A 20,101-nucleotide genomic window follows, 5' to 3' on the forward strand; every position below is an offset into this window, starting at 1 on the left:
TACCCATACTTATTTTACCTTGTATTTGTATGTCTTATATCTAGTAATTATATCTTAATTACCTTAAGGGGGGAATCACCAGTATGTTAGCTTCTTTTATGGTGATTTAAACATGGAGGTGGACATTTGGTGCAGGACATAAGGACATAAGATGCTACTTGAGATGGCACATCCCATGTGGGAGTGCCTGGGTTTCAGTCCTGGCTCTACTTCCAATTCTAGCTTCCTACTCATGTGCACTCTGGGAGATGACAGATAACGGCTCAAGTACTTCGGTTCTTGCTGCCTACTTGTGAGATTCAGATTGTGTTCTAGACTCTTTGCTTTGGCCTAGCCTGGCCCTAGTGATTGTGGGCATTTAGGAAGTGAACTAGCTATGGCTGTTGTTACATTTAGGAAGTGAACCAGTAGATGGAAGATCTCTCTCTGTCACTGTATTTGTCTGTCTATTGCTCTGCCTTTCAAGTAAGTGAAAATAAATAAGATTAAAAATAAGTAAAAGTTCAAGAGTGAATAACTGGTAAGTAGCTATGGTTGGGGGTGGTAGTCCTTGAGAAAAAATTATTCTGTAAGGCTACTGAATGTTAGCACCTAACATTTTGTGAATTTGTAGATCTTGTTGTACAACAGAGAGCAATAAATTTAAGAATTTAAAAACTGTTGACACCTTTCAACGTGATTTTTAAACTATATAAAAGCATAGCTGCTTTGATTGGAGTGGGGATGGGGCACCTGGAGCTATGCCCTGCCCCTCTTCCTTACTTTTGCTCTAGTCATGTCTATGAGAAATCCACAGGCTTCTTTGAGTACATTCTGAAAATTACAGACTTAGAAATAAGTGTCATACGTGTAATATAACAGTACTTTAAATTGTTCCCCATTGGTTTTCCTAAAGGATATCAATCATTTGAAAAAGCACCCTTGAAATACTGTGCTGTTTAAGTTTTAGAGAATATATCACAATTTGCAACAGTTTAAAAGAAAGTGATCCATCTTGTATAATTCATTAAAAAAAAAAGCCTTCTGACTTGTTGATTTAAGGGTATTATATTTAGGCTGACACTAACGAATCTAAAACGGTCTTCCTTCTGGTTGATAGTTTAATAGGACAGTTAATATTTTCTGTATATTTTATTTGGACAATGTGTAAAGAAATAAAAGGTAACTCTTTCTTTTTTAAAACAGAGATTGCTTGGCATTTTGTACAGAACCAGTTTTTGCCAGTTTAGCCAATGTTCTTGGTAACTGGGAAAACCTTCCTTCCTCTATATCTCCAGAAATCAAGGATTATAAACTTTATGATGTCGAAACCAAATATGGTTTGCTTCAGGTATGCATTTTTATTCAACATGTATAAAAGAGTTTTTTTTTTCTTTAAAATTGTTTTTGGCTATTTCAAAGTATCAAGAAGAAGCATAGTAGGAAATAAGACTAGAGAGGTAATGGGTGGCTAGATCCTGTTAGGCCCTGAAAGCCAGGAAATAGATTTTACTCAAGAGAAAAAAAAAAGAGGCCTTTGGCATGTTTTAGGAAAGCAGCCTGATCTGGGTTACATTTTGCTTTGTTTATATTTGTTTTTTGTTTTTGTTTGTTTTTAACTGAATGACTGTAGCTGCTGTCATGAGAATTTAGAGCAGAAACAAAGATGAAGTAGGTGACTACTGCAGTCATCCAGTCCATGTAGTAGGATAGGATGAAATTCTGAGTGTATGTTGACAGTAGATGTATCAAAGACTCACTGTATAAAAAACAGAGTATTGGATAAGTCAAAGGATTTTGTTTTAAGCAACTGGACCAAATGAAGTGAAAGATGTGGGAGAAGAGACTTGAATTCTGAGGGAAGCTCAGTTGCAGATTCTTAGAAAACCTTCAAGGGGAGGGGACTCAGGAAGGGAAATGATCAAGTCTGGACTTTAGAACCGAAACCCAGACTGGAGACTTTGGGATAATCAGCATGTAGCTATAGCTAAAGTTGTGAAAACCCTGAGAAAGTGAGGGGAGATGGAAAATTGCAGAGGCCCAGACATTGAGTACAGAAGTGAGACGGAAAGTAGGGACCAGTAGAGTTGGGGAAAAAGCCAAGTGAAACAGTGTCCTGGAAATTAGGGAGTATTAGTTTTCCAAAATCTGCTCGTTTCTTGGAACAAAAATCCAACCTTCAGTTTAATTTTACAAATTTTCTTATAATCTCAAACACAAATAAAAAAGGACCAAATATTAGCCTGATGTGAAATTAAGTGAACATTGGTCACTTGAATATATGAAAACTGAACACAATACTGTTCAGAAAAACTGAATATTAATATAGAATGTAAATATATAAAATCTGAATATTCCACTAATGTGTAATTCAAGAATCAGAGATTGTTTTACTTTTCAAACTCTAAATAAATTTGGCAGCAATGGATGCTTTTGTCATTTTTCTTTTGTTCATGTATGTATAGGGAGGAACTTAATAATTGTACTCTGGTTTTTATAACTGAATTTTCTCCACTAATGTTTAGGTTATCATAGCAACTGAGAAGATCTACACTCTTGAATTTATGATTAAATTTGCTTACTAGCTGATATACAAAGTTCTTGGAAGAAGTAGCAATAATATTGATTTTTATGAGACATTTTATTATTTTAATCAAAAAAGTTTTGTTTAATGTAAAAATACCTGGTTTTTTTTCCTGTCTGCAGGTTTCTGAAGGTTTGTCATTTTTACATAGCAGTGTGAAGATGGTTCATGGAAATATTACTCCTGAAAATATAATTTTGAATAAAAGTGGAGCCTGGAAAATAATGGGTTTTGATTTTTGTTTATCATCAACCAATCCTTCTGAACAAGAGGTAATGAAGATTTTAGTCTTATAATTTTTTAAGGCCATGGAAATGTGTGATTGCATCTAGAATGGACCAGGAATTTACAAATCTGATAGGGTGTAGAAATAGGTTATGTGGATGTCAGCATTGTGGTGTAGCAAGATAGGCCGCCACCTGCAATGTCAGTATCCTGTGTGGACCCTAGTTCAAGTCCCAGCTGCTCTACTTTCCTGCTACCTGCTAATGCTCCTGGGAAAGCAGCAGAAGATAGCTCAAGTACTTTGGCCCCTGCCAGCCATGTGGGAGACTCAGAAGAAGCTCCCTGGCTCCTGGCTCAGCCTGGCCCAGCTCTGACCATTGTGGGAATTTGGGGAGTGAACCAGAGGATGGATGATCTCTCTCTCTGTGTCTCTCTCTGCAACCCTGCATTTCAAGTGAAATAAGTAAATTATAAAAAAATTTTTAAATAAAAAAATAGACTATACAGTACTGCTTTATAGGCAGTCTCTAGTGTTCATTGTACCTAAGAGTATTCTTCACCTCATTAACTCTGTGGTAATGTTATTTGAGAAAAAGATGCTGGAGTTTGTCGCTCCCCGTCTTCGTGGAGGAACGACACAGGACCCTGCGCTGTTCTTTTGTCTGCTCGGCCCTTCCCGGGTTTGCTGCTGGTTCTTCCCGGGTTTCGGCACCATTATGTCGCTCCCCCTCTTCATGGAGGAACGACACAAAACCCTGCCTAGGCTTCACATCCGAGTCACGGCACCATTATGTCGCTCCCCGTCTTCGTGGAGGAACGACACAGGACCCTGCGCTGTTCTTTTGTCTGCTCGGCCCTTCCCGGGTTTGCTGCTGGTTCTTCCCGGGTTGGCTACCGACCCTTCCACCTCCGTGGAAGGGCGGTTCCCCCTAGCCACTTTCCCCACTTCCACGGGGGAGTGGCACACCGCCGGCCGGCTCTCTCGGGGGCTGCACAGGTGTTCCTTCAGATAGATGTTCCCCTTAGATGTTCCTGGTGCATATTGTCTCTCTCCTCCTTTATAGTCCTCTTCTGCCAATCCCAACTCTGCTACCCACACGCCGAGTACGCTGCTCTCCTCCAGTCAGGAGCAGATCCTACAGTTTGTTGGTTGAACTAGAGGCAGCTGTGTAGAAGCTGTTTCTCCCTTCTCAGCGCCATATTGTGGGAGAGCAGATGCATAGAATAAGTCTTAATTCCAGTAACTTAGTCTAGTCCGAGTTGCTCCCCACAGAGTTAAATAAATTTGAGAATTTGTTGGGTTTATAAGATTTTCCTTGTCTTTTCTCCCGTAGAATATAAAAAACACTAAGAAATATAGTGAATCTCTAACAATGTTTCCCTAACTTATTGGACCATGGAATTCTCTATATGGAGCATAATAACAGTAACAACAGTGATAATAATAGCTAACATATTGATGTGCTCTTCTAACATTTTTCGTGTATTTACGTATTTAATCTTCATCACGAGGCCTGCGCCACGGCTCACTAGGCTAATCCTCCGCCTAGCGGCGCCGGCACACCGGGTTCTAGTCCCGGTCGGGGCGCCGGATTCTGTCCCGGTTGCCCCTCTTCGAGGCCAGCCCTCTGCTGTGGCCAGGGAGTGCAGTGGAGGGTGGCCCAGGTGCTTGGGCCCTGCACCCCATGGGAGACCAGGAAAAGCACCTGGCTCCTGGCTCCTGCCATCGGATCAGCGCGGTGCGCCGGCCGCAGCGCGCCGGCCGCGGCGGCCATTGGAGGGTGAACCAACGGCAAAGGAAGACCTTTCTCACCTGTCTCTCTCTCTCACTGTCCACTCTGCCTGTCAAAAAAAAAAAAAAAAAAAAAAAAAAAAAAATCTTCATCACGACTCAATGGGTATAGGGATAGTACAGTCAAGTAAGTTAGCTCATGGAATAACATAACCTTGCCTAAGTTTATATGGGCAGTAAGTAATAGAGCCAAGATTTGAACCCAGTCTTTCTGCTTCCAAAGCGCCTGTTTCTTAGTGATTAGGATGCCGGCCTGTTCACGCTGCCTGCAATCAATCCTGTTTTGTGTTGATTGATTCTTTGAGATACAGCACCTTATATTTCAGGTTTTTAGTGTATATTGTCAAAAGAGATCAAGTTTTGACCCAAGATACATTGATAAATTAAGAAGTCATTTTTAAGGAAATAAGAATTAATACTGGTTGAGTACAAATATGAATCAGGTACTATGGTAGGTGCAGCTTCCACATTTATTTAATTCTTATTACAATCTTTTTAATCTATTAACTAAATCACAGAGCTAGTTAGCTAAGCAACAATTTTTTTAAAAGATTTATTTGTTTATTTGAAAGTCAGAGTTGCAGAGGCAGAGAGAGGGATCTTCCATCCGCTGGTTCACTCCCCAAATGCCTGCAACAGCTAGAGCTGGGCTGATCCAAAGCCAGGAACCAGGAGCTTCTTCCAGGTCTCCCACGTGGATGCAGAGGCCCAAGGACTTGAGCTATCTTCTACTGCTTTCCCAGGCCATAGCAGAGAGCTGGATCGGAAGTGAGCAGCTGGAACTCAAACCAGCACCCATATGGGATGCTGGCACTGCAGGTGGAAGCTTTACCTGCTATACCACAGCACCGGCCACAAACAGCAAAGTTTTAAACAACTGTCTTTACTTTGGTGCATAAAACTTGAAGCTTGTGTGTCACAAAACAGAAGCAAGACCTTTGTATGTTCATATTGCATCTTAAAGTGCTAATTTGTCTTCTCCAGTAGTCTCAAAATTATTAGAGTTCTTTGTCTCTTAACTTGTTGCATACATTTTCCTGATTTCAGTATTTTGGAAATTTTAGGATTAAAGATGCTGATAGAATTTTTGACTTGCATGATTGCATATTGATTTTTTAAATCTTATTTATTTAAAAGGCAGAGCAATGGGAGTGAAGGGGAGGGAGAGAGATTGATTGATTCTCCCATCCACTGGTTCATTCCCAAATGTCCACAACAGCTAGGGCAGGGCTGAGCCAGAGCCAGGAACTGGCAACAAAGTGTGGGTCTCCCATGTGGGTTGCAGGCTACCAACTACTTGAGCCATCACCTGCTACCTCCCTGGGAGTGCAGGAAGTTAAAGTCAGGAGTGGAACAGGGATTTAATGCCAGGCACTCTGAGGTGGAACATGGTCATCCCAAGCAGCATTTTTAACCACTACACCAAACACCCACCTTGAGTATAAATTTAGTGGTTTGCTTTAATTTGAAATATTTAATGTATGTAATTCCTTTTATATCTTGTAACAGCCAAAGTTTCCTTGTAAAGAATGGGACCCAAATTTACCGTCATTGTGTCTTCCAAATCCTGAATATTTGGCTCCTGAATACATTCTTTCTGTGAGCTGTGAAACAGCCAGCGATATGTATTCTTTAGGAACTGTTATATATGCTGTATTTAATAAAGGAAAACCTATATTTGAAGTCAACAAGCAAGATATTTACAAGAGCTTCAGTAGGCAGTTGGATCAGGTATTTGCCTGTAAATATTTGCTTGCATTAAAAATGTATTAAACATTTCTTTGTTTTTTGTCTAAAATGTGTTCAGAAAATTCTCTGAGTGTCTCATTTTAAATTTACATAAAATCACTTTAATAAAATTCTATAAATATGAGAACCAAAATTTGTTACTACAAATTTAACATGCTGTTTACATGAGTGAATATTGAACTGTGGTCTATAGTATTGGACATTTTAAGAATAGAAATAATGTGCATATTAAATATAAATGTTTTAATTGTCTTGCAGCAGTAGAATTAGCAATTTTTTCAGTCTTTAAATATACCAAAGACATTTTTAAAAGATTTCTTAAATAGACTTAAGTAAATGTGTTTCTTTTTTAATGTTTTCTATTCATATTTGATGTTATCACTCTTTTGAATAGTTGAGTCGTTTAGGATCTAGTTCACTTACTAATATACCTGAGGAAGTCCGTGAACATGTTAAACTACTGTTAAATGTTACTCCAACTGTAAGACCAGATGCAGATCAAATGACAAAGGTGAGTACACATGGATTTCTATCTTAGAGGGTCAGCAAAAAGTTGGAAGTAGATTAAGTTCTTCTAAAGCAAGATGTAATCATATGCGTATTCTCTATATAACATCTGTATTCTTGATTGTATTAAATATTCAACAACTTTTATTCTTAAACAGCTAAATAATTTATGTATAGTGCTGTGATAGGAAATTAAAAGTTCAAATAAATATTTCTGTCAGGTATGCAGAAATTCTGGACTCATAATGCCCTCTGTTTTACTTATATGAGTGTGAAATTTAATAAATAACTAGTACATTAAGAGTACTAGTTATTTATTATAGAAGTTAATGCCTTCAAGATATTTTACTTAATCTTTCATTATTTTAAGGCTGTGCAAAAGAAATTGCCCAGCCAGTTTCCAAATCACAGATTTGAACTTGAAGAGAAAAATAATTTATTATTTTCTTATTATTTTATAAATTTTTGTTAAAGTATTCTTTAGTATTATGCTAAAAATTTCTGAATATTTATCAGAATAACTTATTTCCATATTTTAGATTCCTTTCTTTGATGATGTTGGTGCAGTAACACTGCAATATTTTGATACTTTATTCCAAAGAGATAATCTTCAGAAATCACAGTTTTTCAAAGGACTGCCAAAAGTTCTACCAAAACTTCCCAAGGTTTGTTTATTAGTTTTTTTATTATTATAGACAGCATTTTAAAATTCAAAGTTTATTTTGATTTACCATAATAATTCTCTTAACGCAATAATGTAACTTTTGCCTTAGGTATACAAATGACTATGAAAGACTGCAGACTGAAGCCAAAAGTTAGTTTAGAGGACCTTTTTTTTTTTTTTTTAAGCTTTATTTATTTGAAAGAGTTACAGAGAGAGAGAGAGGTGGAAGAAGGGAGAGACAAAGAGATCTTCCATCTGCTGTTCACTCCACAGATGGCTTCAATGGCCTAGACTGAGTCAGGCTAAAGCCAGGAACAATCCAGGTCTCCCATGTGGGTGGCAGAGGTCCAAACGCTTGGGCTGTCTACCACTGCTTTTCCACAGCCATTAGCAGGGAGCTGGATCAGAAGTGGAGCAGCCAGTACACAAACCAGCACCCGTGTGGGATACCAGTGTCGCAGCCTGCAGCTTTACCCTACTCTACCACAATGCCAGCCCTGAGTGTATCTTTTTGTGTGTATTCCAAAAAGAAATAGGATACAATGTTTGCAAAGACAGCAGTTGGACATTATCAGAGAAGTCCATAAGGTGTCATTGTGAGGATCACTGACTCACCAGCAGTTAAAGGAATACTAACAGATGCTGGCTTTTCCAGTTCTTTTTACTCTCCCCTTCTGACTTACTAAATCATGAGGGAAATGTAGTCTATAAGGTAGTGATGGATACTAAAGAAGGCACTGGTTGGAAAACCAGTAATTCTTATTCACAAAAATATTTCCTGTGTTTATCAGTAACTCACTGTCTAGCACTTTACTTAAATGCTATGAAAAGTAAAGAGGAAGCATAAACAAAGAATTCCTACTCTCAAGACCATTACAGTAAGTGTAGATAGGATTGGCATGAATAATAAAACAATTAACCATTCAAGACAGTATTTAAATTGTGTGGCATGATTCGTAAGTAGTGAAGAAATTAAGAGGAGAAACACATCAGTGAAGATTAATTAGGAAAGGTTTCCTAAAGGTAACCTTTTCCTGTCACCCTTTTCCTGTTAAATTCCCAAGTTTACTGTTGGGCCTGACATAACTAGCAATAGTCTCATCCCGTTTTACTCTCAAGCTTATACTACTATCAACCATAAGTTACAGGATCACCTTACCTAAAGATATTGAAGGTTTTAGACTTCAGTGTTAATACTAAAAGCTTGAACTAAACTTTAGCTTTATAAAAACATTTTTGCCTTTCAGCGTGTCATCGTGCAGAGAATTTTGCCTTGTTTGACTTCAGAATTTGTAAACCCTGACATGGTACCTTTTGTTTTGCCCAATGTTCTACTAATTGCTGAGGAATGTACCAAAGAAGAATATGTGAAGTTAATTTTACCTGAACTTGGCCCTGTATTTAAACAACAGGAGCCAATCCAGGTATGTCGTAGATATTTTCATACATTTATTTACTGTTGTTACTAATGATGACTAGTATCTGGAAGCAAAAGGTATGAATATGTGACATTTTAAAAAATGAGGTAAGTGAGCCGGCGCCGTGGCTCAATAGGCTAATCCTCCACCTTGCGGCGCCGGCACACCGGGTTCTAGTCCCGGTTGGGGCGCCGGATTCTGTCCCGGTTGCCCCTCTTCCAGGCCAGCTCTCTGCTATGGCCAGGGAGTGCAGTGGAGGATGGCCCAGGTGCTTGGGCCCTGCACCCCATGGGAGACCAGGAAAAGCACCTGGCTCCTGGCTCCTGCCAGGATCAGCGCGGTGCGCCGGCTGCAGCGGCGGCCATTGGAGGGTGAACCAACGGCAAAGAAAGACCTTTCTCTCTCTGTCTCTCTCTCTCACTGTCCACTCTGCCTGTCAAAAAAAAAAAAAAAAAAAAAAATGAGGTAAGTGTGCGAGACTTTTCATTATTCAGAAAGCAGTTTTGCATATATGTTTGAAATAAACCACTTCTAAAATTATGATTAAAACTTCATAGGGAGATAGATGGCTATGGCTCTCCACAAGTTGCTATCTCAGAAAATAAGTTGCAGTGAAATTTTGCATGTGTTGCACTATTCCACATTGACGTTATTAAAAGTTATAGATTTCAGAGAGGAAATATTTATTTTCTTCTTGTACTTTTAAGTATTTTTGCTTATTATTTGTGTATTTATATTATTTTAATTGTACTTATATGGGCTATATACAGTGTGATAATTTATATATATTCAGTGCATACATGTTTCAATTTTTAGATGACTATATCAACTATTTATCTTTATTTTATTGCTAATAAATACTCTCATTAGAAGAAGAAAGTGGTGTACAGCATCATGGAAATAATGTATATGTGTATTGTACATGAAAAAATTATCAGTCTCTGATGTAGACTTAGAATATTTATTTGCTAGATTCAGGGTAGTGTTGGATTTAAGAACAATTAGTTCATACACTTAGATTTGAATTTGAGCTTCCTTATCTTTTTGCTGGAAGTATAACTTGGATAAGTCATCCTCATATTAAAGCTTTCATTTCCTCATTTCTAAATTGAAAGGTGTTGAGATTAAGTGAAATTTTCTGATACATCATAAATATTGTTATATTTTTTTCTATATGGCACTTCCCCAAGATTTTATTTATTTACTTATTAATTTGAAAGACAGAGTGACAGAGAAAGAGAGTGGGAGAAAGAAAGATGTTCTGGCCGGCGCCTCGGCTCACTAGGCTAATCCTCCGCCTTGCGGCACCGGCACACTGGGTTGTAGTCCCGGTTGGGGCGCCGGTTTCTGTCCCAGTTGCCCCTCTTCCAGGCCAGCTCTCTGCTTTGGCCAGGGAGTGCAGTGGAGGATGGCCCAAGTGCTTGGGTCCTGCACCCCATGGGAGACCAGGAGAAGCACCTGGCTCCTGCCATGGGATCAGCACGGTGCGCCAGCTGCAGCGCGCCGGCCGGGGCGGCCATTGGAGGGTGAACCAACGGCAAAAGGAAGCCCTTTCTCTCTGTCTCTCTCGCTCACTGTCCACTCTGCCTGTCAAAAAATAAAAACATAAAATAAAAAGAAAGATGTTCTGTCCACTGGTTCATTCCTCAAATGGCCAAAACAGCCAGGACCGGGTCAGGCCAAAGCTAGACGCATTGAACACCATCTTGGTGTCTGCCATGTGGGTGGCAGGGGCCCATGTATTTGGAGCATCTTCTCCTGCTTTCCCAGGCATATTAAAGATCAGAAGTGGAGCAGCTGAGACTCAGACTGGCACTCTGATATGGGATGCTGGCATTGCACACTGCAGTTTAACCCAATGTGCCATAATCCTGGCCCCATATATGGCAACAGCTTATTAGTAAACTATCAGCTTTCTGATAGAATGGTTTTATGACCCTTGATATTCTTCCCCTTCAAAGGAAGGAAGCAGAACACAGTCTGTAGTGGTTAGGAAAGAGTTGGGTAGACTAGGAAAAGAGCAATTGAGGGAGCTATAGGCTTTGAAGTTGGGTGCCTCCAAGTGGTCAAGTTGTCAGGAAAGAAAGTTGGTGGAGCCACATGTTCCCTAAGCTATGTGTCAGTCAAGATAGTGTCCTTAGGAGTTTGTAGTCTGAATTCTTACTTGCCTCAGTTCTTTGGCATTTATTTTATTCTTAGTTTTTCAGTTAAGTTTTTTCAGAAGGAATTTTTAGCCGAGCCTTGGCAAAACAAAGTATTCTGCATGAATAGAAGAGGCAATTTGTTCTTTATAATTTAGGTATATGGAGGTAGCTGGCTGAAAGAGTGATCAGGGATAATTAGTCCTTTTCATTTCTGTACCTGCTCTTCTTCTCTGGAACTGTATGGAAGTTGAGTGAGGGAATTTACTTTTCAGGACATACGACTTTACTGCCCTCAGGATTTTTTTTTAAACCCAGTAATTTTCCAGATAGTTGGTACTTGTGGGTAAGTGGTGCATTACCATAAATATATGTGATTTAGGAAATTAGTCCTTATTTACATGTTTAAACTGAGAGCAGATATTAAGTAGTAATACACTTCCAGAAATGTAAGAGACTTGATTTGTATGTTTTTGTCTTCCATGCCTTCAGGCTAGCAACATGGTGAGTGTCAAAATACGTATCTTACACTTTTGAAGAAACTTTAAATTTTGATGTGTATTGATTCTCCTTACATTCTAGACTTTTATACATTGTTTTCTTTTTTCTAACAGATTTTGTTAATTTTCTTGCAAAAAATGGACTTGCTATTGACCAAAACCCCTCCTGATGAGATAAAGAACAGTGTCCTGCCAATGGTTTACAGAGCACTAGAAGCTCCTTCTATTCAGATCCAGGTACTGTATTTGATTTGTTTTTCTTTCATGGTGATTTTGATTGTTTTTTTTATTGTAAGGTTTTTTTATTTGAAAGGTAAGTACCAGAAAGAAAGAGATGGGCGGGGTGGGGTGGGGAGGTGGGGTGGGGTGAAGTAAGAGAGGGAGGGAGGAGAGAGAGAGAGAGAGAGAGAGAGAGAGAGAGAGAGAGAGAGAGAATGCGTGAGCAACCTTCTGTCTGCTGGTTCACTCTCCAAAGAGCCACACAGCCAAGTCTGGGAGAGGTGGAAGCTGGGATCTGGGAACTCATCCTGTTCTCCCACATGGGTGGCAGGGTCCCAGATACTGGAACATCTTCCACTGCCTTCCCAGGTGCATTAGCAGGAAGCAGGTAGAACTGGTGCTCTGGTAGAGGATGCCGATACATGCAGCAGTTTAACCCAGTGCACCACAGCACTGGCTGGATTTTGACTCTTAAAGCAGAAGAAGTACAGCACATTTTGAGTATGAGTTACACATTGTTTTTTCTTGTGGCTGAAGAAAGAAGTAAACTACATTTGAGTTCACATCATAAAATACTTTATATAAATTCTGTAGTAAATCTATTGAATTACCTTATTGGTATACTGTTATAAAATGTATCTACTGCTAATTTAAAGAATCAGTTAATACCTTCATTATTAAATCGATTTGTTGCTTTTATTTATCAGAAATGTACTGTTATGGCAAAATACTTTATTTACTGTAGTTTGGATTACTGTATACCTTCTTTCTACTTCTTTCTAAATGGATAATTATGAACAAAAATTTCAAAAGTATATGTACCTTTTTCATAGGAAAACATTACGTATTTTATTATACAGCATAGCACTTTCCAGTTGCCTTTTCAGTTAACAACCGAACGCACCAAAACAATTGCACCACAGAGACATGATCAGTTGCCTTTTTTTTTTTTTTTTTTTTGACAGGCAGAGTGGACAGTGAGAGAGGTAGAGACAGAGAGAAAGGTCTTCCTTTTTTTCCATTGGTTCACCCTCCAATGACCGCTGCGGCCGGCGCACCACGCTGATCCAAAGCCAGGAGCCAGGTGCTTCTCCTGGTCTCCCATGGGGTGCAGGGCCCAAGGACTTGGGCCATCCTCCACTGCACTCCTGGGCCACAGCAGAGAGATGGACAGGAAGAGGAGAGACCAGGATAGAATCCGGTGCCCCAACCGGGACTAGAACCCAATGTGCCGGTGCCGCAGGCGGAGGATTAGCCTATTGAGCCGCAGCGCTGGCCAGTTGCCTTTTAATAAACAGGTTTTAGGGTACTTTGCTGGAAGCCTAATTCTCTTCCTCCCTTTCTCTCCTCTTCCCATATCTTCTCAGAGGCTGATTTCCCTTAAATAGTCACCCTCTGGTTAACAGGAGCACAGTGTCTCACTGACTGTTAACCCTTGCCAGTTCTCCTCCCCCATCTTTGGAAAGTCTGTCCTTTAAATGTGATCCAGCTCCCTGCTAATGCACCTGGGAGAGCAGATGAATATAGCCCATATGTGATGCTGATGTTGCAGGTGGCAGCTTTACCCACTATGCTGCAACACCAGCCCTGCCATTTCTTTTCTTTATCTTATTTGATTCTCCATTCTGTAGTCATCCCCCCCTTTCCTTATATTGTTCCCATTCAGAGTCCCCAGTTAAAATCATTTGTAGTGTGTCACCATTAATTAACAAAAATGTTTTAAATACATGTTTTCTATGAGTTAATTTACTTTAATTTCAAAATGTAGAAATATGATTCTCCCTCTGTATCCATTAGGGATTGGTTCCAGAACCTACATAGATAACAACATCTGTGGATGCTCAAGTCCCTTATAAGAGGGTACTTCAAACAGTTTATGACAAATGGAATTGAAAGCTAACTTGTGCTGGGTATTTGGCCTAGCAATTAGGACACCAGAGTGCCTGGGTTCAAGTCCTATTTCTGCTCCTGTTTCCAGCTTCCTGCTAATATGGACCCTAAGAGGCAAGAGGTGATAGCTTCTGTAGCAGGTCTCTGCTATCCACGTGGGAGACCTGGATAGAGTTCCTGGCTCCGGCTTTGACCTGGCCTGGTCCTGGCTGTTGTGGGCATTTGGGGAATGAACCAGCAGATGGGAGAATCTCAGTCTGTCTGTTTCTTTCTTTCTAAGCCTTTTGAGTAAAACTTTAAAATTTTCAAAGAATAAAGAAGTTTGTTTTGGTACAGAAATTTTTTTGAAATCTGTGCATTGATTTTGTAATGCTCATTTTCTGTGAACTTTTTGAAGACCCCATGTAAGCATGAATAAAACTCTTATGCCTTATAGAAAAGCATTGTATTTGTATATATTCTATGTGTATCATATCCTCTTACATACTAGGAGTAATTACAGATAAACGTGTACATGTATTGTTAGTTGAATCCATGGATATGAAAATGGATATAGAGGACTGACTATACTTAAAAATGCAGAGAAAATGAGAAACCTTTCTCAGAGATAGCCATAGTTAGCATTTCCAGATATAGCCTAGACTTTTTTCTGAAGCATGTAGACAGATGTGTACACACATTTTAAAAACTGAGATTATATAATGCTACTTTTTACATTTTTTACTCTTTTAAAGTACTTTAAAAAAAAAAAAAAGTTTGTATTCCATGGTATGGGTAGTAACCAGCTAAGAAATCCTTTCTTTAAGAGGTCTGTTTTTACTTGATTTCATACTTAACTTTTCTCTCATGTGAAAGATAACAGAATTTATGTGTTCCTATTTTTTAAACTAAATGAGGATTTGTGTTAGCAGGCAAAGAAATGAGGAATGTGACCAGAGTTTTGAATACCATATGCTAGTTATAACAACCTAGTAAAACCTTGAGTAAGATCTTCTGAGCCATTTTCTCATCTATAAAATTGGAAAGTAATCATAACTATTCTTTCTTCAACAAGTTGTTTAAAGGATCAAATAATATATGTGAAAGTATTTCAAACTGTATGACAAATTAGTCATGCAAATGTGAAATGTTTTTTAATATGTAAGGAAAAAGATGAGATGATCTTTCTCTAATAATTGATCTATTTTCTTAATAGGAGCTCTGTCTAAACATCATTCCGACCTTTGCAAATCTCATAGACTACCCCTCCATGAAAAATGCTTTGATACCAAGAATTAAAAATGCCTGTCTGCAAACATCTTCCCTTGCTGTAAGTAATTACATGTTGATTTCTGTGCTTTTTTACATCTCAGTAAGTCATGTTCTTACTATTTAATAACCCTTTTATAGTTTGTTTATGTATTTTGTCTTGGCTGTAGGTAACCTGAATATAAAAATGAGCTATAGTTTTCCTATCCTTTGATTGTTTTAATAGAAAAGATGAGTATTTTTTTGTCCTAATCCTTTTTGTGTTAACTCAGAATTTATTTTGTTGTTTTAAAAAATTATGAGAGTTTAACATGGTGTAAAAGGAATGGCTTCCTTTTATAAACTGCTATTATTTTTGGCCATCTGTTTCTAAATTTCTTATCCCCTACCTCCTTGCTCACTCTTAAAAGAAGTAAAGAATACAGTAAAACATAAAGTAATGTGAATACAAGTGGAAGGAAACAGTTGTACTAAAAAAAAAAAAATAGACAAAGGATAGTTGCCTTCTTTGAATATAAGATTTTTACACTAAATTACTTGTTAGTCAAGAAAGGTAAAATATATAAATGACATAGTTTTTATTTTCTGACATTAAGAGCAATAATTATGCACCAGCCTTTTCTCTATCATTAAGGATATATCATATTGAAGTAACATGTGAATGTTACATATGGAAGTAACATTGACTATTCCCATCAAATGCAGCTTTAGAAAAGAGAGAGAAATGTTTTCCCTTGCTATTCAGTTCTTTATATTGATGTTTGAAAAATTGTCATTAAAGTTGCATTTTATGATTCTGGTTCTTTTGGAGATCCCATCTGTCTTTATATGGTAGAATGTGAACTTAAATAAAAATTAATATTAATAATTTAATGGAATTAACCTAAACGGTACAGTTTTACCTTATAGCCATCTAATCTATTTTAATTCATGTTTATTGGTAGACAGACTCTGAGATGGAAAACATAACTCTAAAATAGAAAAAAAGTATTATTGAAATGATATGAAGCATGAAATGAAGTCAAGAACCTTGAATTCTTTTTTGTTAAAGACTTACTAATTTTTTTAAGTCAGAATTACAAAGAGAGAAGGAGAGACAGAGAGAGATCTTCCATCTGCTGGTTCACTCCCCAGATGGCCACAACAGCTGGGGCTGGGCCAAGCTACAGTCAGGAGCCTGGAACTCCATCCGGGTCTCCCACATGGTTGGCAGTGGCCTAAGCCCTTGAGCCATCTTCTGCTGCTTTTCCCAGGCCATTAAGAGGGTGCTGTATCAGAACTGGAGCACTTGTAGGGCCAGCGCTATGGTTGGTGGGAAAAGCTGCTGCCTACAGTGCCAGCATCCTATTTGGGCACCAGTTTGAATCCTGGCAGCTCCACTTCCTATCCAGCACTCTTGCTATGTCCTGGGAAAGCAGTAGAGGATACCCAAGTCTGTGGGCCCCTGCACCCGCGTGGGAGACCTAGAAGAAGCTTCTGGCTCCTGGCTTCGGATCCACACAGCCTCAGCTGTTGTAGCCATCTGGGGAGTGAACCAGCAGATGGAAGACCTCTCACTCCCTCTCTGCCTCTGCCTCTCTGTAACTCTGCCTTTCAAATAAATAATAAAGAAAAATGTTCATGGAAAATGAGTAAAAAAAAAAGTGGAACAGCCGGGAAACAAACTGGTGCCCCATGTGGTATCGTTATCGCCGGCGGCAGGCAGCTTACTGACTATGCCACAATGCTGGCCTCACCTTGAATTCTTACTCTGACTTTGTTACTTAGATGTGCTGTGGTCTTGGGCACTGTACCTCCCCTAGTCTCTGTCCTCATCATTGTTAAAAAGATCTGAAATGCAGTCATTTTCTCTAAAATTCTGTGTAATTTTTGATGGAAATGGTAGTAGTTAACATACAGCTGAAAATTCAGGTTTCACAATGCCCTGTATAAAATCTTATAATCATACTTTATTTTTTAGAAGCATAAACATTTTAGCATATGTTCTCAAAGTACATGTTCTAATTGCAGGGGTATGTAGAGTTGAGAAGCATAAATACCCAAATGATCTGAATTAATGCCTGGTGATGTTTATGTCTCTTTTTAAGATGCTAACTGGCACTTAAATTTATGTTTACAAGGAGTTGTACTAAAAGTGTGTAGGGTAGTAACTCAGAATGAATTTGTGTTTTATGTATCACTTTGTAGGTATATTTTTTATAGTGTTTCTGTGCTCCTACCTACTTTGAGAGTGGCCAATGTGAATTCCTGAATTACATATATAGACCTATATCTCTAAGGTTAAAAATTCTAACTAGGAAATTCCTGAAACATGAATCCTGAGTTAGAATTGCATCTTAATACTATTCCTTGAACATAAAGAAAAATAAATTCTACAAAGAGGTAAAATTTTCCAAGAACTATATTTATTCATGACTTCTATGAATAGTACTTTATGTATCATAAAATAAAATGATACTGGTATTTTCAGTTTCCTTTATATATTTCAGTAGAACACAGTAGTTCCTTTTATATAACTGATTCTGAGAATAAGTTAGACATTCAGATACCTTTTAAAATTTATAAAATCACTTCTGTTGAATTTCAGAAACAGTTGTACTTTATTTTTCGGAAATGGAAAAATTCTTCCTATAGAAAGATGGCACTTTTAACCAAAAAAATTATTTCTGCTTTTCTTATTTTTTTGAATACTGAAGTTAGTTTTATTGTTGTTATGATTCTGACTTAAAGATACTCTGTTTTAGCAAAATTCATCTATAAAACTAAGGTGTGACATATTTATCAAAACAGTTGAATGAATAATTTTGATAATAGCTTCTAAATGTTAGGTCTCAATAACTGTTAAATATATATTTAGAAATAGAAACTGTATAAAGACAAATATAAATGTATTCTACTTGTTAAAATATTTAGTTTAAGAATGAATTGAACACAAGTTAGAGTAAAATAGGAATCCCAGTGAAACTGATTACTTGATGGGGGTAATAGTGTCCTCTTTATTGTTCAAGTGTTCCCCTAAAAGTGTTCTTACTAAACACACACATATATATAGTAAAAGCTTTTCAGATTCTAATTACTTTATCTAAAATGCTTCAAAACTGAAGCCATTCCTTATGTTTACCTAACTGTGTATGTCCTGGGGAAGCAATCATAAATTCTTTCTGAAACAAGTAAGGGAAGTTAGTAAATAAATGCATTTCCTATATTAATAAAAGATGAGAGCTTCAAAACTATATGAAGATTAGGTTTACATTTAAATATTTTGTTCTAGATTACAAAGACTTAATGACTAATACAATTTACCTCTTTTAATAGGTTCGTGTAAATTCATTAGTGTGCTTAGGAAAGATTTTGGAATACTTGGATAAGTGGTTTGTACTTGATGATATTCTACCCTTCTTACAACAAATTCCATCCAAGGAACCTGCGGTCCTCATGGGAATTTTAGGTAGCTGAAAACTTAATGTCATTTGATGCTACTCTATCATTTTACAGTCATGCAAATGAATTTTCCAAACTATAGAACCTTTGTACTCTCCTTTCATGTATGTAGCGTTCAGTAATTGAAGATTGATGGGATAAGTGCTATAAATACAGCTTTTCTCTTTGTGTTAGTTTTAGCAAAAGCAGTGGAGTCTTGACATTTCCAAAGCAATAGATATTTGGGAATCTTAGTTTCACAAATATTGCAATAGTTTTCCCCCTAAAATGGTACAAAGCAAGAGAAGCAGACAGAGCTATTTGAAATGCTGATTCTAGTCTGGTAGTAAACCCTTTTTTTTTTTAGGTTTGGTTTGGTTTGGTTTGGTATTCTATGTATAAAAAGCAAAGTATTTTTTCTGTATCTTACTTTGTCCTCCAAATTCAATGAGGTGTAGATACTATTATTTCTGTTTATAACAAGGAAGCTGAGAGTCAGAGAAGTTATTTACAATCATACAACTGATAATAGGAAGAGCCAGTTTTTAATTTTAGATATGTATAAATCTTAACCAGTATGTGCCACTGCTAAGTGATGTGCTTATATCCTTGCGGCATACTCTGTTTTGTTACTGTAATTATAAATTACCCTGTCAAAAAACTTCGCAATTGTTCTATATTCTTAATCTTATTGGAATCTGATCTAGAAATGTCAGGCTTCTGTCACAGTGTTGAAACAGACATCTGTAGAATTACAAAAGCATTAGCAAGTTCATTTTTATTAAATTTGAAATTCTTTGTTAATTTTTAAGAGAAACTATATTACTCATCCATGTATTCTTTATTTTATTTTGTTTTGTTTTATTTATTTATTTGAGAGGTAGAGTCACAGACAGTGAGAGGAAGAGAGAGAAAGGTCCTCCATCTGCTGGTTCACTCTCAAAATGACCGCAGCTGCCGGAGCTGAGCTGATCTGAAGCCAGGAGCCTCCTCTGTGTCTCCCATGTGGGTGCATGGCCCAAGTACTTAGACCATCTTCCACTGCTTTCCAGGCCATGGCAGAGAGCTGGATTGGAAGAGAAGCAGCTGGGACTAGAACTGGCACCCATAAGGGATGCCAGCACTGTAGGCAGAAGATTAACCCACTGCGCCACAGTGCCGGCCCTCATCCATATATTTATGACATCTCTAGTGCACAGCCTATATTGAAAGCTCTCCGTAAATATTTGTAGAAATGGTTAGCAAGTACTTATTGTGGACCTCTGTAGACATAGAACTTTTAGGGTATGATATGACTCTTTTGTGCTCAGGGAAGTAAAAGTTTGGTGTAGAAACAGCCCTGGCTCAACTTTTGACTCTCTCAGTTCCTGGGGTAACTTTTCAAAGTTTCTTAATTTATTAAATGAGGGTGAAAGTAACATCATTATGAGATTATTTTGAGAATTCAGTGAAACAAATGAAGGGAAAGTATTGAGCAGAATGCCCAGAAAATAGCCATTTAGTAGATGCTCAATAAAGTTACTCTCTGGGTAAATAATCCTTATCTACATTATCAGAATAATAGGTGTTAGTGTGTTCTAAAACTTATATACAAAAAATATATACAAAACACAAATATATTCAGAGAATGGGAGCAAATGTGCTTAATTTAGCAAATGAAGGCCTTGGGAAATATATGTAACATGCAAGTAAATAGACTTAGGAAAAGATGGATATTAAATTAAGTTACAATGTCAAGTTTGATATACTGAAGAAGTGAATATAG

The 20,101-nt window shown here is 37.8% G+C and overlaps 1 protein-coding gene across 2 annotated transcripts in view; it reads left to right on the forward strand.

The window, feature by feature from the left end:
- Nucleotides 1-20,101, forward strand: part of SCYL2 (SCY1 like pseudokinase 2) — a 68,814-nt gene that overhangs the window by 33,429 nt on the left and 15,284 nt on the right. For both annotated transcript variants that reach the window (XM_051846573.3, XM_051846576.3), the window contains exons 4-12: nucleotides 1,186-1,330; nucleotides 2,686-2,835; nucleotides 6,090-6,311; nucleotides 6,724-6,840; nucleotides 7,376-7,501; nucleotides 8,748-8,924; nucleotides 11,674-11,796; nucleotides 14,864-14,977; nucleotides 18,232-18,364. In XM_051846573.3, the coding sequence (XP_051702533.1) occupies nucleotides 1,186-1,330; nucleotides 2,686-2,835; nucleotides 6,090-6,311; nucleotides 6,724-6,840; nucleotides 7,376-7,501; nucleotides 8,748-8,924; nucleotides 11,674-11,796; nucleotides 14,864-14,977; nucleotides 18,232-18,364 (1,307 nt within the window). The remainder of the gene's footprint in view (nucleotides 1-1,185; nucleotides 1,331-2,685; nucleotides 2,836-6,089; nucleotides 6,312-6,723; nucleotides 6,841-7,375; nucleotides 7,502-8,747; nucleotides 8,925-11,673; nucleotides 11,797-14,863; nucleotides 14,978-18,231; nucleotides 18,365-20,101) is intronic.

This window comes from Oryctolagus cuniculus, chromosome 11, assembly GCF_051225735.1.
Source record: "Oryctolagus cuniculus isolate XC-2025 breed Fujian yellow rabbit chromosome 11, ASM5122573v1, whole genome shotgun sequence".
Taxonomy (NCBI): domain Eukaryota; kingdom Metazoa; phylum Chordata; class Mammalia; order Lagomorpha; family Leporidae; genus Oryctolagus; species Oryctolagus cuniculus.